At 29.9% G+C, this 15,583-nt stretch overlaps 5 protein-coding genes across 5 annotated transcripts; all 5 read left to right on the top strand.

Annotated features, from left to right (window-relative positions):
* The first annotated feature begins 4,465 nt into the window (after positions 1–4,465).
* Positions 4,466–4,891, top strand: LOC112690418 (general transcription factor II-I repeat domain-containing protein 2-like). Its single transcript, XM_025564427.1, has one exon. It carries the CDS (start codon positions 4,466–4,468, stop codon positions 4,889–4,891), a length of 426 nt encoding a protein of 141 aa, XP_025420212.1.
* A 112-nt stretch (positions 4,892–5,003) lies between these two features.
* Positions 5,004–5,759, top strand: LOC112690416 (general transcription factor II-I repeat domain-containing protein 2-like). Its single transcript, XM_025564426.1, has 2 exons — positions 5,004–5,225; positions 5,313–5,759. The coding sequence occupies exons 1-2, from the start codon at positions 5,004–5,006 to the stop codon at positions 5,757–5,759; spliced, it is 669 nt and encodes a 222-aa protein (XP_025420211.1).
* A 145-nt stretch (positions 5,760–5,904) lies between these two features.
* LOC112690415 (EPM2A-interacting protein 1-like) lies at positions 5,905–6,300 on the top strand. Its single transcript, XM_025564425.1, has one exon. It carries the CDS (start codon positions 5,905–5,907, stop codon positions 6,298–6,300), a length of 396 nt encoding a protein of 131 aa, XP_025420210.1.
* Positions 6,301–12,186: 5,886 nt separating this feature from the next.
* LOC112690420 (2-methoxy-6-polyprenyl-1,4-benzoquinol methylase, mitochondrial-like) lies at positions 12,187–15,527 on the top strand (the record flags this gene model as incomplete). Its single annotated transcript, XM_025564430.1, is given in 3 exon segments — positions 12,187–12,490; positions 14,688–14,837; positions 15,197–15,527. Coding segments are annotated over 3 exon segments (605 nt in total), but the record flags the coding sequence as incomplete, so codon positions are not given.
* On the top strand, positions 12,497–14,039 carry LOC112690419 (U2 small nuclear ribonucleoprotein auxiliary factor 35 kDa subunit-related protein 2). The gene has a single exon (XM_025564429.1). It carries the CDS (start codon positions 12,546–12,548, stop codon positions 13,785–13,787), a length of 1,242 nt encoding a protein of 413 aa, XP_025420214.1. The 5' UTR covers positions 12,497–12,545; the 3' UTR covers positions 13,788–14,039.
* Positions 15,528–15,583: the final 56 nt, after the last annotated feature.

The raw sequence follows: 15,583 nt of genomic DNA, 5'->3' as shown, positions 1-15,583 counted from the left end.
TACTTTTACAATTATTCGCCACGTTACCAGTTACCTCTTTCACTCCGGAAAAAACGTTTTCAGCACTTAATCGCTTAAAAATTTTTTTAAGAAGCACCATGTCGGAAAACAGACTGAATGGGTTAGCTATGGCTAATATAAATAAAAAAGAGCAATTCGATGAAAGTGAAATAATAACTGATTTGTCAGAAATTCGCCTAAGAAGATGCAGCTGTCAGAGTGGAGCAAGTGACTGAACACTGAAACTAAAATTATTATTATTATTATTATTATTATTATAAATTATATATTAATAAATATTTTTAAAAGTATACTAAAATGCTTGAATTACGTTTAGAAACTTGGTGGTAGATGGTGAGGGGGGGGGGTAATGCTGAATTCTCATATCCTCTCTTACCTTACTTATCCAAAAAAGTAGTTAGCCCCCCCCCCCATTTAAAAATCCTGGCTACACCACTGGAGGGGCCCATATTTATTATTAAGTTAAGAAACTTTAAATTTAATTACCGCCACAGGAAATTTAAATCAATTAAAGCTTAATAGTAATGATATTTCAATATTGAAGGAAAAATTTAATTTGAATACTACATTTGAGTATGAAATTAAACTCATTACAAATATGTCTGATAGAACTTCTATTAGAGGGTTATCAACTAAAAAAATTGTAGTATGGCTGAATTAATTATCAGAAAACGACCGGAAAACAATATTTTCAAACTTCAATAAAGCTTTAACACAATTTGCAACAATACCTGTGACAAGCTGCTCGTGTGAGAGGGATTTTTCTAAATTGTCTATTGTAAAGTCTAAACTTAGAAACACTATGTTACAAGAACGTCTTGATTCACTGATGTTAATATTTATCGAGCAAAAGATGGCATCAGAAATCAATATTGAAGATGTAATAGATGAATTCAAAGCATGGGTTCCGATAAAAAGAAGTCTTGAACTTTAGATTTTAAGTACTCTCCATAAAATAACAACATTATAAATATGTTAAAATTATTAAAAAGCATTCAATATAGTACATACTTGATCTTAAATAAATAATAAATTTTTTTTTAATAAATATAAATCAAATTTCAAACTACTTATTTCTACAGTGCATTGTTTAATATTCTACTGTAAAATTATGTGTAATTTTAGATTTTAAGGGAAGTAAAGAAGCTACGTAGTATATATGCAAAAACTTAGATTGTGACTTGAATCTTATATGCGTTAAAAGAAAATGCAAATAAATTAAGGGAAGATTAGAAAATTTATTTGTAAGGGGCCCTATATTTCTTATTGCATAACCTGCGAATAAAGTCTGCGCACGCCTATGTACACGTTTGTTTCGCATTATTTCGCCCAATCTTTCAAAATATTTTCGACAGAGTATAATCACTGGGCGACATTTGTGTCGCCTAGTTAACTAATTAAAAAATACACTGCGCCTATGATACACACATGGTAATCACTGCGATCGCATTCAACAACATTTATAAAATTATTATTTTGATTGTTTGAAAATCAACATTTTAGTATTTTAAATACTAAATATTAAATTATTTAATAAATTATTAAAAGATAGGTATATTATAATATTACAATCAGAACTAACTTTTTTTTTTTTTTTTCATAAATAATAGTAGGGGGTTACAAGCCACCACTGCCAAAGGATCTATCAAAGAAAATTTTAATGAAATTATTGGAGTATTTAAAGTTCATCTTGAGTCCCTGAAGTCCTTGAAACTATCAAACATATGTACCGAAGTTGTAAGCAGTACTCGACTTGGCAAAATTAAAGAAGGGGGACTCAATTTACTTAAAAAAAAAAAGTTCCCAAAACTGGATGAGCGTTATGATTATAGCGTTATAATAGTTAGGGAGACGCTAAAATTTCTGAAAATTAGTTGGAGTACTCCGTCCCCCTGCGTTCCCCCCTCAAGTCGAGCACTGGTTGTAAGTATTTATAACTTAGTACCTTATTATGGATTGTCAGACATTTTCTTCAGTAGGATTTTATAGTTCAGATGTATCTATTACTACAAAATAATAGTCTGCATAAATTATTATTTAAACAATAATAGTAAAAAAAAAAATTTAAAAATTCGAATTTAGTTTTAATATTTTGGAAAATATTTATTATACCTATTAAACATTTTCAGGCCCAATTGGCCTAGCGAACTATCGCGCTAAGCGCGGTGAGCCACAAGATTATTATGATACATGGGCCGCTTACCAGTGGCGCAACTAGAGCTAAATATTTGGGGGGCTGTAGCCCCACCTGATATTACATGAAATGTAACCCATGGGGGCATTGTCCCCACACCCCCATATATATTCATTTAAAAATATAAAACATACAAACAAAAAAAAAAAAAAAAACAAATATTTATTTACTCAATTTTCATGTTTCTTTTATTTTTGTTAATAAATAGTTTTAATATTTCATCGATTTTAATTTCAATATCTTTTTCAATATGAAGTACTGATAGATTACTGAACTAATCTTGGTTCATTGTGGAACGTAAATATGTGTTTATCCACAATAATAATATAATGTCTGTATATTATAGGTTCAGTACATACTGAAAAATATACTGTAAAATGTTATGTATAACAATTAACAATCGTACCAATGTATTGATAAACATCGTTTCAAACAAATATAGGCAAATTATATTTATTATTTACCATATTTTATCATAGGCAATATAAAATAATTATACAATTTTGAAAAAATTTAATTTATTAATGTTTTTCTAAAAACAATACAGTTACGAACAGATATGTTTATTTGTCGAAATAAATTCTCCCAAAGTAAATAAAATAATTGAGATAGAATACATTTTTTTTAATTTTAGTGTACTTAGCAATTTTGTATATGAAGTTCAACGAAGTGTTTTTGTTGGGTTTAATCACAAACCATTTACTTATAAAATGGCCTTGTCTATACCTAACATTTAGCCGCGTACACACGAGCGCGCCGAACCTGTAATGCAACGTTGCACGCGCGGCGCGCTCGTTCGTATGAACAGTATTTGAAACACGCGCGCGATGTTACTGCAACCGCGCGGAGAGAACCAATTTTTTTCGGTTTTTCAAACGAACATATAGGAAATGTTCGGCGCAGTGTGTACGTGTTTATATTGTTTTTATCATCGTTGAAACGCGCATACCGCTTTGACAACGTGATTTGACACTAGTACATTGTCGTAACTCGTAACTTACTTATTACTAATACTCGTATTTGTATACTATTGCCCACTGATTTCTTGAAATTTTAAATCCATTAAAAGTTCATTTCCACAACGTTTTTTAAATAACTCAGTGTGCCACCATCTTCGTTTACGACCCCTTTTTTTTGGTACAGCACTTCCCAAAACAACTATTGCTGCACTACAAACTAGTAAAGCTTCTTCAGCCTCCATTATTTATATTAAAATAATTAAATTTAAAATTACTTAATTAAAACGACTATGGTCAGCACGGTACGACTCCGAACGTCTGAACTATGCATGAAAATGTTCGCGGCAAACTGCGCTCGTTGGCAGCGGATCGTTGGCGCAGCGCGTGTTTGTTGTGAATTAAAAATTACTTCGCGCCGCGCGTGGAACGCGCATGCAACGTTGCATTACAGGTTCAGCGCTCGTGTGTACGCGGCTTTACGCATCGTGAGCCGTGATAAAGGGCGCAATTAGTGACCGATGCACGCACGTAATTTTTGCGTGCGAGCGACAACGCACGCCTGTTACAATAATAATAATTATTGTAACACAATTGTGTTCATTGCAGTTTGTGATAATCATTAATCACTATTATTTAAACCAGTGATGGGCAAAGTACGGCCCGCGGGCCAACTCCGGCCCGCGAAAGTATTTAATCCGGCCCGCCGAGGGTCCACCGACATGAATAATAATGGCCCCCAAATTAGGGTCGCAGAGGCTTTCCAGCATTTCTTATAATTTATATATTTTATTTTTTTACATTATAATTTTAATTTAGGAAAAAAATTCCCGAAATATACTGAAAATAGTTTTAAATATATAAATGGATTGGCGCGGACTGTGTGTGGTCATACCCTCACAGCGTGGTGTAGGTAGATAGTGGGTACTATGATAATCGGTATATAATTTCTATTTTTGTTCATATTAATATATTTCCCAGATTTCAGTTTGGTGCGTCTTTATCGTAGTTTTCGTATAATAATATGTATGATGTACTTAAGTATATAAATAAATTGATATAATTTTATTGTGTAATGCTATCAGTCTTTGCACTGTCGTCATACCTAATCGTTATTCCTTATATTATATTTACGTATAATACATATAGTGAACTCAGTCGTCACTTGTCAGGTATCACTGAGCGAGCCACACGTTTTACATTAATTTTGTTTTAATTTTGTCTCTTGTTCTTGCTTGTTTGCGTTACGCTTTATATTCATAATCGTTTAAAAGAAAATCTGTATGTTGGGATAATGGCGTATAAAAAACGAAAAGTCGATTCCGAGTGTCGTCTATTTAAAGAAGAGTGGGCTTGGAAATACTTTTTTACGGAATACAACTGTAAGCCAGTATGTCTTATTTGTAATGAAGCAGTGGTGGTGTTTAAATATTTTAACCTTGCTCGTCATTTCAACACCAAACATTCAAAAACCAAATATGCTGTGATGAATGACGCAGAAAAAAAGGTAAATGCGGAAAACCTAAAAAAAACAATATCTGTTCAACGGAATGTGTTTATAAAGCAAAACACTACTCAAAAGGCTTCTACGCTGGCTGGATATGTTGTGGCTTATAAAATAGCTAAAAATAACAAACCATACTCGGAAGAAGAATTTGTAAAAGATTGTAAAGTGAGTATGAGTAAGATTTTATGTCCAGAAAAAATTAAAGAGTTTTGAGTCTGTCAGTTTATCGCGAAAAACAGTAACAACGCGAATTGATGCTGTTGCATCAAACTTGTCGACTCAATTTAGGCAGAGTTTAGAAAACTTTAAATATTTTTCCGTGACGATGGATGAAAGTATGGATAGAAGTGACACTGCTCAATTAAAAATCTTCATTAGAGACGTTGATAACGAATTTAATATTACTGAAGAGCTAGCTTATTTGCAATCATTAAAAGGAAAAACGACGGAGCAAATAATTTATAACGAATTTTCTGAAGGTCTTAAAAATTTGAAAGCGCCTACTTCAAAATTATGCAATATAACTACAGATGGAGCCCCAAATATGGTTGGAAAAAACGCTGGATTTTCAGGTATTTTTCGGATCTAGAATCCTAATCATGATGTTGTATTTTTACATTGTATAATTCATTAGGACGTCCTTTGTAAAGCTGCAATAGATATTACCCATGTACTTAATGTGGTTTCAAAACTAATTAATACGATTCGATCTCGGGGATTGGTACACCGACAATTCCAAGAATTTATGATTGAAGTCGACGCAGATTATTCCGACCTTCTTTACCACACGAAAGTAAGATGGTTAAGTTGTGGATATGCATTTGAACGGGTTTGGAATTTAAAAGAGGAAATACAAGATTTCTTAAAGAATAAAACAGACAAATGGTCTGATTTCCAAATTTTCGAAGACAAAGATTGGCGTACGGATTTTGCATTTTTTACCGATTTACTCGAACACTATAACAAATTAAATAAAAAATTGCAAAGAAAGAACCAATTTATAGATGAGACTTGGGGTTGTCTGAAATCATTTAAAACTCAGCTTTTTCTGTTTTATAACTGCATAGCGAAGAACGATTAAACTCACTTTCTGCGTTTAAAATCCATGTCACCAGTAAGTGAGAACAAGCTGAAAGAATTCAGTCGGGCGTTGAAAAAACTTCACAGAATTTCAAACTAGGTTTCAAGATTTCAAGAACATTCAATCATCGCTAGATGTTTTCTCGATGCCGTTTAATGTAGATCCGGAAAATGTATCTGCAGAAATGCAGTTGGAAATTATTGAAATGCAGTGCAGTACTCATTTAAAGCAATTGTTCTTGAATTCCACAAAACTATATATTTATAGAGTAGTGCAGAAAGCCAAATTTCCAAAAATAATTGCTTACGCCCAGAAAATTTTAGCGATGTTTGCGTCGTCTTATGTGTGCGAACAAACTTTTTCGACCATGAAATTGCGGAAAAACTCAATCAGAAACCGATTGACTAATAAACACCTTTTCGCACTGCTGAAAGTTGCTTCATCACAGCTGGAACCTGCTTTCGAAAATATTATAGAAAATCAAAAACAATTCCATATTTCTCACACGCCTACCATGGTTGAGCTTTGGAATAAAAGTTAAATTAATTATTATTTAAGGTAAAAGGTAATTTGTAACATTTGTCTGTAATTCTGTAATGTTTATATAATATTATGATTCAAAGCTGATTCAAAATGCATTTTTTCTATAATTCTGGCCCTCCTTTAGAATTTCTTAAACCTTGTGGCCCCCCCATTAAAAAAGTTCACCCACCAGTGATTTAAACGGTCACAATATCATATTCATTTTAATAACAATAACAATGTGTTCATGTAAATTTTAAAACAATACCTACATTTACCGTATTACAGAATTTTGAATAGATTATTTCTGTAGACATTTAGATCATTAAAAAGTATTATTCAATAGTCATATTATATATGATTATAATCTTAAGTTCTGTTGTTATTTTTGTTATTTTTTTAATCATATTCCTACACTATCTACTAATGTTTTATTATTTACTTGTGCAATTTTATTGGTGAATAGTTGTCATTATATCCTCGTTTACAAAATGGAAGTAAGCAGTAGCGTAGCCAGGATTTTTAAATGGGAGGGGCTAATCACTTTTTTGGATAAGTAAGGTAAGAGAGGATATGAGAATTCACCCTTAACCCCCCCCCCCATCTACCACCAAGTTTTTAAATGTAATTCAAGCACTTTAATATAGTTTTAAAAATATTTAATAATATATAATACATAATTTATAATAATAATAGTAATAATTTTAGTTTCAGTGTTCAATCACTTGCTCCACTCTGACAGCTGAATTCTCTTAGACGAATTTCTGGCAAATTCAGTTATTATTTCACTTTCAACGAATTACTCTTTTTTTATTTATATTAGCCATAGCTAATCCATTCAGTCTGTTTTCCGATATGGTGCTTCTTAAATAATTTTTAAGCGATTAAGTGCTGAAAACGTTTTTTCCGGAGTGAAAGAGGTAACTAGTAACGTGGCGAAAAATTGTAAAAGTATTTTAATTTCAAGTTGAAGATTGGTGCAATGAGAGAGTGTATCAACAGCAGAATTCGGTTTTGGAATAGTATTTTGACTCCATTGTTGCCTCCGTATAAACAGCTCAGCTCTGATTGTAGATGAGGTATCAACTTGGAGATCTTGGGCATGTATCTTAGCAGATTTTATGATATTTTTATCGTCATACATATTTAAATTGGCGGGAATAAGTCCTTCAAGTGGCATAACATCAATAAGCCTTTAATTAAAACGAGCATCCATTGATTCTATTAAATAGTCAAGATATATTATACATATAAACACGGCCCATGGGGGGGCTATAGCCCCCTTAGCCCCCCCCCTTGGCTACGCCCACTGGGCCCCTCACATGAAGCCGCAGACTATGCAGCGGCATACCCTGCATACCCTGTGCGCACGCCTATGAACGTGTAATATTATAGCCGTACTATGGAATTTCATTGACTATTTTGAGAAAAACATTTTTTGTCGCCCAGTGAAAATTCCTTTTAAAATGCACTGCATAGGCGTGCGCAGGGGGTATACACCTTGCATACCCTAAACCAGGGGTCGGCAACCTTTTTGGTATCAAGGGCCAAAAAATAAAAATAAATTTTTTCACGGGCCATAATTTGAATACACCTTATTTTATTTAAACGAAATATTGTAGTAATTTAAAATGTAATTTATTTAAGTACATCACTGATTGGTACATTAATTATCGAGGTATCTACAAACAAAGTTATAATAATAATTATATGTAATAATAATAATAAAAGGAAGTCAAGAAAAGGAATAAAAGTAGAACATTTAAAATATATTTCTGAATTTTCAGATATAAAGTTTTCTCTCTGAGTTTGCCTTTAACATACTCGTGGCATTTTTATTTCAATATCAACACTTTTTTCCCATGTTGACAACTTCATTCAATATTTGATAGTGACTTGCTACAACCTTGCATGATAATCATCAAATAGATAGTGATAATCATGGTAGAAATTAGTATTAGTAATCTGTAATTTCTACGCCAAAGACAAACCTGTTATTCGTTAATCGTCAAAATTTAGTTAGTACCTAAGGTTTAAAATACTTAAATAATAATAGTAGTATCAGTGACGTAACTTCAAAATTTGGGCCCGGGAGCGAAATTTTCAACGGGCCCTCCCATTGTCCAGGCATATATATTAAGAAACCCGAGGGAGTTTATTCATCTTACTAAAATTACTAAACAAAAATTTTTTAAATATTTTTGCATATTATTTTATTAAATACACATTTTATCATTTTATAATCATTTAATTAATAATGAATATTTATTATTAATTTAATACTTCAAATTATGTACATACAAAAAAAATTAGTAAACAGTTGTAACAAATAACAATTAAAATAAATATAAAACTCAAAACTTAAAACATTTTTCTGGACTTCTTGTTTGCCAAAGTAGAAATAATATCTGACGTATTAATTTCTTTTGCAATTTTCTTTTTTATTGATATTATAGCTAAACTTGACAAACGAATTTGAGACATCGTGCTTCGAAGATAGTTTTTAATTATTTTGAGTTTTGAAAAACTTCTTTCTGCGCTTGCCACCGTCACTGGTATTGTCAAAAAAAGAAAACAAGCTGTACATGAATCTGGAAAACTTACCGCTATTAAATAATTGTCTACAATTATAAATGTTGCCAAGTCATGTACAGCATTTAATTTTGAAATTTGATTTTCAAACGTACGTTTAAATTAAATAATTTGGTTGGCCAAATCTATTGTTAAATCATTTTCATAATTTTTTACTAAAGAGGTAGTTGAATGTTTAAGTTTATTTTCATTCATTGAACATATATTAATTGGTATTATTGAACATTTTATTACTTGGTTCATACCATTAAAACGGTGTTCGAGTTGTTTGATAATTATGTCCAGAGTACGATAGTAAATTTGTATTTTAAAATATTGTTCAGCATCAAGGAGACGTTCATCGTTACTTAATTCATCAAAATATTTAGTTGTTTTCTTTTTCTTATTTTAGTGAACGTTGGCTCAACTCCCCTCGAAATTGCTAGGTTAAATTCCTTTTTGTTTAGCTTCCTTGAACACTTCTTCAAATTTATAACGCATTCCTTTTATTTTATTTAAGACTGTTTGAAGCAGTTCAAAAGCATTAAGTAAGTCTATATCCGATTTTTGTAGCAATAGTGATACAATTTGTAATGAGTTAAGAATTTTGGTTTCGATGAAAATTATTAAAATTACATTAAACTTTCGAAGACCTGACGCTTTATTCTTTTCATCTTTATTTCTACCCATAAGTGAAATATATGCTAAAAGTTTTAAAATATCTATGTTAAGCAAACTAAGCGCTTTTAAACAATCATTTCGTGAAGACCATCGAGTTGTACATAGTCTTTTGAGTGAAACAGACACAGAACTCACTGATTTTAAGTGTGCCCACCTTTTAGTACTATTTGCAAAATATGAATAAAGGCATTCAAGATTTTCGTAAAAATTTTGAATTTCATTAATATTTTTTACCGAGTCATTAATTACAAGATTTAAATTGTGAGCGGCGCAATGTACGTATAATGCAAGTGGCTGAATGTGTTTAATACGTGCTTGTAATCCACTATAAACACCATTCATGTTAGCAGTTCCATCAAATCCAATCCCTCTTAACTTTTTAATATCAATTTTATTTTTTTCAAAATTATTGTATAGTTGCTGTTCCATTTCACTACTCGTTTGGCCCTCCATAATTTCAAACCCAATGAAACTTTCATATATAACTATGTCAACTAGTTTATTTTCTTTATCATACATCACATTTACATAACGAAATATATGGCTTTGTTGATCGATTTTGGATATGTCTTGTGTTGAGTCTGAAATATAGCTGAAAAACGGAGGTTTTCTTATTTCTAGTAAAATATCAAATTTAACTTTATCTCCTAGTGCTGTAATTATTTCATTCTGAATTGCCGGACTTAAATATTTTGTGGTTCCTTTAGGTCTTTGGAGTAATTCTGTAAGTACCGGATCGTATTTACCTAACAATTCGATTATCGTTAAAAATTTATCTTTGCTTTCTGTCTTATTATTTTCTCTGTGGCCACGGAATGGAATATCTTCAGTTGCGAGTGTCAACGTTGTAGTTATAATTCTATCCAATATCAGTTTCCAATAATTTGCTTCATCTCTGATTTGCTTTTCTTAATTTTCGTTGATTGTGTTATGATTTTTAAATGAATAAATAGCCATGCATGCTATTTTATGAGGTATAGATTTTTTATGTCTTTCAATTCCTCGTGATGGATGTATGGGCCCAATCGTTAAATCCTCGTATCCATTCTTGGTGCTTAATATTATTGTCTCCAAAAAGCCAACAAGGTTGGCAGTAACATTTTTGGAGCTCCAGTGAATAACAAAGCCACGATCGTGAAATACGCAGTCCAGCTTTTGATACGGTGAAATAAAATTATTCGTCAAAACATCATCCACCCGCGTTACGACTGAAAGGATCACTTGGTCTGCAAGGACCATGTTCAACAATAAATTGTTTGTCTTCTACACTCAGATGTCTCAGAACTGAATTTTGTATATAATTAGCTAATCAGAAGGATACTGTTTTGTGCAAATGATCTCCATATTTTTACTTAACAATAAATCACAATCATCAGTATTGTTAATATTTTGACAAATATCGGTAACGTTATTTTTTTTTGGAGTTTTCATGTAATATTTCAAAAACAGATTTAGTTATGGTAGGATTTTCCAAAGTAGATTCAACTGTTTTTTTGAAATAACTGTCTAATTTGGGCAGTTTACCATTTTTAAATTTTTATTCTATTATTTTTTTGCGCTTTTGTGCTCCACTCATAGGTTTACTCATTTTAAAATACGAATTTTAAAAAAATTATACACTTGAATAACAAATATTCAATTAAAATTGAATACGGCTGCATGAAAATAAAATCGAAATATATGCGATTGTCACCAACTGACCGATCGACTACTACAAACTTTACGAACAAGCTAACAAATAAAGATTTCAAATAACATCAAAACGATAACGTAATCGTAATGATTAATGACAGACGGTCGATTGATAGCCGGTTTATTAATAAATATATGTTAGAAATAAAACCCAACGTTTAACAGTAATGATAAAACTTTAAACCTCATATTGTTTTTTCTGTAGTATCATACTCATGAAAATTACGTAATACGTTGATACAATAATATTCATATATAAAAATAATGATAATGTATAACAATTTTGAATTATTAAAAAAAAAAATGATTTTTTTAATAGTATATTATAATAGAAAAATATAGGTAGTTTTAAATTTTTATTAATAATTAATAGAAAAAAAAATTTTTTTTCTTTGGGCCCCTATACGAACGGGCCCGGATGCGACCGCACCCTCTGATTCCTCTTAGTTACACCACTGAGTAGAATACTAGTTTAGTACATAGATACACTATACATATAAAGACGGCTCATGGGGGAGCTATAGCCCCCTTAGCCCCCCCCCCTTGGCTACGCTACTGGAAATAGGCACTTGTAAACCATATTGAAAAATTATTAAAATAATATTATACTTATTATAGAATACAAATATAAATCGCTAAAAATTCAAAACCAGAAATAGTCGGAAAATCAAATAACAGCTGATGTCTTTTATGGTAAACACAATAATTTTTATATCGTGTGTCAATTATCATAACGCTGCCAGCGCCCTCTATCACGGTTTAAATTTTAATTCACAGGGCCGGTCCATGAGTATAAGGTCTATGGGTTACTTTTTAGAAAAAAATGTGTGAGACAATGTGTGCTTTTATGAAAGTCTTATCTCAGAATTTTAGTCTTATCATAATAACATAATATTTGGAAGATAAAAATATAAATTATTTTGAAAATACTATTTCTATACAAGGTTAAAGTTTTAAAATTAATTATAATATTTATAATAAATTAATATATGCTGTTATCAATTCCTATTCGATTTTTGTCAAATACCAGTGTTATGCCGGATAAATTGTTTTCGTGCATTTATTTGTTATTACTAATTTATTAGACAGTGAAAATAAGCGGATTTAACTACTATTTATTAGTTTATTATTTTTTGTTACAATGCGTCTTATACTTAAAAGATTTAATAATTACGGTTTACGTTGTTTTAAGTCCACAGTACAATATTCTACTCAAACACACTTTGGTTTTCAAACAGTTGATGAAGCAGAGAAATCTAAAAAAGGTATTTAAAAAATCTTTTCTTAATGTGTTAATTCTAACAACATTTAGGAACAATCATGAGAAACCATAAAATATTACGTAATAAATGGAAAAAGATTCGTCGTAAACGTCTGAGACAAAAAAAAGCTTCAGAACGAGAAGAATTATATGTAAAACAAGAACAAAATCTTTTAAACTCTCCAACTTATCAAAAGTGGTTGAAAAGCCATGAAGAAATCGAAGAATTTGAACAAAAAGAAAATGAACGTAATGCTTTGGTGCTATACAATGAATGGATTGAACGAGAATATGCAGCTACAAGAGAATGGGAACTCCTACAAAATAAGTTGAATAAAATTAAGCAAGATAAAGCTCGAAAAGATTTATTAATAAAATTAGAGTGGGAAAAAGAACAAAAAAAAATTAAAGAAATTGAAGAAAATAAGAAAAAGGAAATGCAACTTCAGGAAGAAATAAATGCTAAATTTATTGAAAAAATAGAAATGTACATTAATGGTATTGGTCCTTTACCCGAATCTTTAAATGTTAGTACAAATACAAGACCAGATCAACCACTATGTCCTTTTTTTTCCAAAGTTGCTGCTTGTCGCTTTCGTGATAACTGTTCAAGAAATCATGTTCGACCTGGCATAAGTAACACATTGTTAATTCCAGGTTTTTATAAAAATTTTGAATTGAATATGCGATATGAACGTGAATTTGACATTGATATTAGTCTAGAATGTGATGAAAAAGAAGCATATGAAAAATTTTATGATTTTTTTGAAGATATATTAGTTGAGCTTAAAAACTATGGACAGATAATTGAACTTAATGTTTGTAGAAATCAAGAAATACATTTATTGGGAAATGTTTATGTTCAATATAGAAGTAGACGACATTCTTTGAAAGCATATCGTAACTTGTGTGGTCGCTATTATGGCGGACGTAAAATAACAGCAGAATTCTGTAACATTCCTTCATGGTCAGAAGCAGTATGTGGGTTATATTTTAAAAATATGTGTCCAAAGGGGAAAAATTGTAATTATTTACATTTATATAAAAATCCAGGAGGCAGGTATCAATCAAAACCACAAAGAAATCGTAATGATTCAAGTCAATGTTATAGAGAAAATAAGAATTTTTGTAAATTGAAACAAGAACATGAAGAAAATTCTGAAATAAATAACAAAAGAAACAGTTCAAAAAGAGAGAAGAGGTTGAAGAATGAAAAATCAAGTACACTTAAATGGGATAACACTCCTGACCGAAAAAACAAAAATTCTGTATCATATAACTGGTCTAGTGATGATGATTAAGAAATATTATAATTGTTAAACTTAAATTTGCTAGAATCATCTTGTATAATAGTCTTGTTTAAAATATTTAGATAATGTTAAAATAAAAAATGTATAACACTTATTACACGTCCTATTAAAAAAATATGTGTTTATACTGATAAATAAAATACTTTACCTAATGTTGTAAATTATATGCTAATGCTATATTTTAACCGTATACATTGATACTTTTTTTTTAATAATAAGGCTGATATAGTGAACTATCAATAATTTTTTCACATGTAAAAACTTTCAATTATTGTATTAAATTGTATTTACTTATTTTATATAATAATGTTACTTTATGTACTTAATTGTTTTTAAAACAAAAATGCACTTAGCAGCAGGTAATTAATAATCAGAATTTCCGATAATCTTAAGAATATGTCAATTCAGTGCAACATTCTAATTCTGAAAACAATATTGCTACAATAGAATAAAAATAATTAGAATTTATATTAATTAACAATCTAATAAAAACATTATAATATATCTGATGATTATTGTTATAAAAATTCTAAACATTTATTCATGCCTAATGATCTTATACTACCATGCTGATTAAATTATTTTAATTGACAATTTTTATTTTCAAAACAAAAACTTAATAAGTTTTAAAATAGTGAAATAAAATCAAGTAATAATATAATAAAAAAAAATTAATAATTGATGTAGGTATCATACTATTTCTTTAATTTATTACAATTATGTATTCATAATGGTACAACCATAAAAAATATACCTTCTGTCTTATTATAATTAAAGTTATTCAAAAATAGTAGTTTCTAAAGCATACTAAATTACTGTGTATTTATTATAAATAAATAATAAAAAAATTTATATTTATATGGTTGATTGAAAAATAAATGGGATTTTTAGTGCATCAAGTATTTAAAAGTGTTGCGGATTCTTATGATGTTATGAATGATATAATGAGCTGTGGAATACACAGATTATGGAAAGATCAATTTATGAGAACATTGGATCCCAGTCCACACACTAAATTATTGGATGTTGCTGGTGGAACAGGTACTTTTTTGTATTTACATTATGATAAGTTAATTTTATTGTTTAGTAGGTTAGGTAATTGAACTCAAAACCATCATCAACTTTTATACTATACTATACATAATGCAATTTTACATACTAATATATTGGATATTAGGTATTTAATTTGCTATTAAATTTTTTAATTAAACATAATGAATTTAATAACACAGTTTTATTAAGTACCTACATTTAATATCAATATAAATAAATTATTAAAATTCTCATTTGTAGTATTATTGTAGATGTGCAGATTTATACACTAGTTTCAAACTAAAACTTGAATGCTTGTTGAATCAACACATTTATTTATTTAATACATTTTGGTTTTTTTTTTGTAGGAGATGTTGCTTTTAGGTATTTAAATTATATATCAGATATGAAAGGAGAGGGACATGTGACAATTGCTGACATAAATAGTTCAATGTTGGAAGAAGGAAAAAAAAGAGCATTCAATTTGAAATTAAGTCAAAATAATATTTCATGGGTAGAATGTGATGCAGAGCATTTACCAATGGAACCAGATTCATATTCAGCCTATACTATTGCATTTGGAATTAGAAATGTCACACACATTGATAAAGCTTTAGATGAAGCTTATAGAGTACTCGAACCAGGAGGTAGATTCCTTTGCTTAGAATTTAGTCAAGTTAATCCAGAAGCTTTAAGATGGTAATAATAAAAAAATTAATAAAATTAATATTAATTCATTAATTAAAATTAATTAC

This window comes from Sipha flava, unplaced genomic scaffold (genome assembly GCF_003268045.1).
Source record: "Sipha flava isolate LNK unplaced genomic scaffold, YSA_version1 50311_pilon_pilon, whole genome shotgun sequence".
NCBI lineage: Eukaryota > Metazoa > Arthropoda > Insecta > Hemiptera > Aphididae > Sipha > Sipha flava.
The sequence above is the reverse complement of the archived record's forward strand: the minus strand, read 5'-3'. Positions and strand labels throughout refer to the sequence as shown.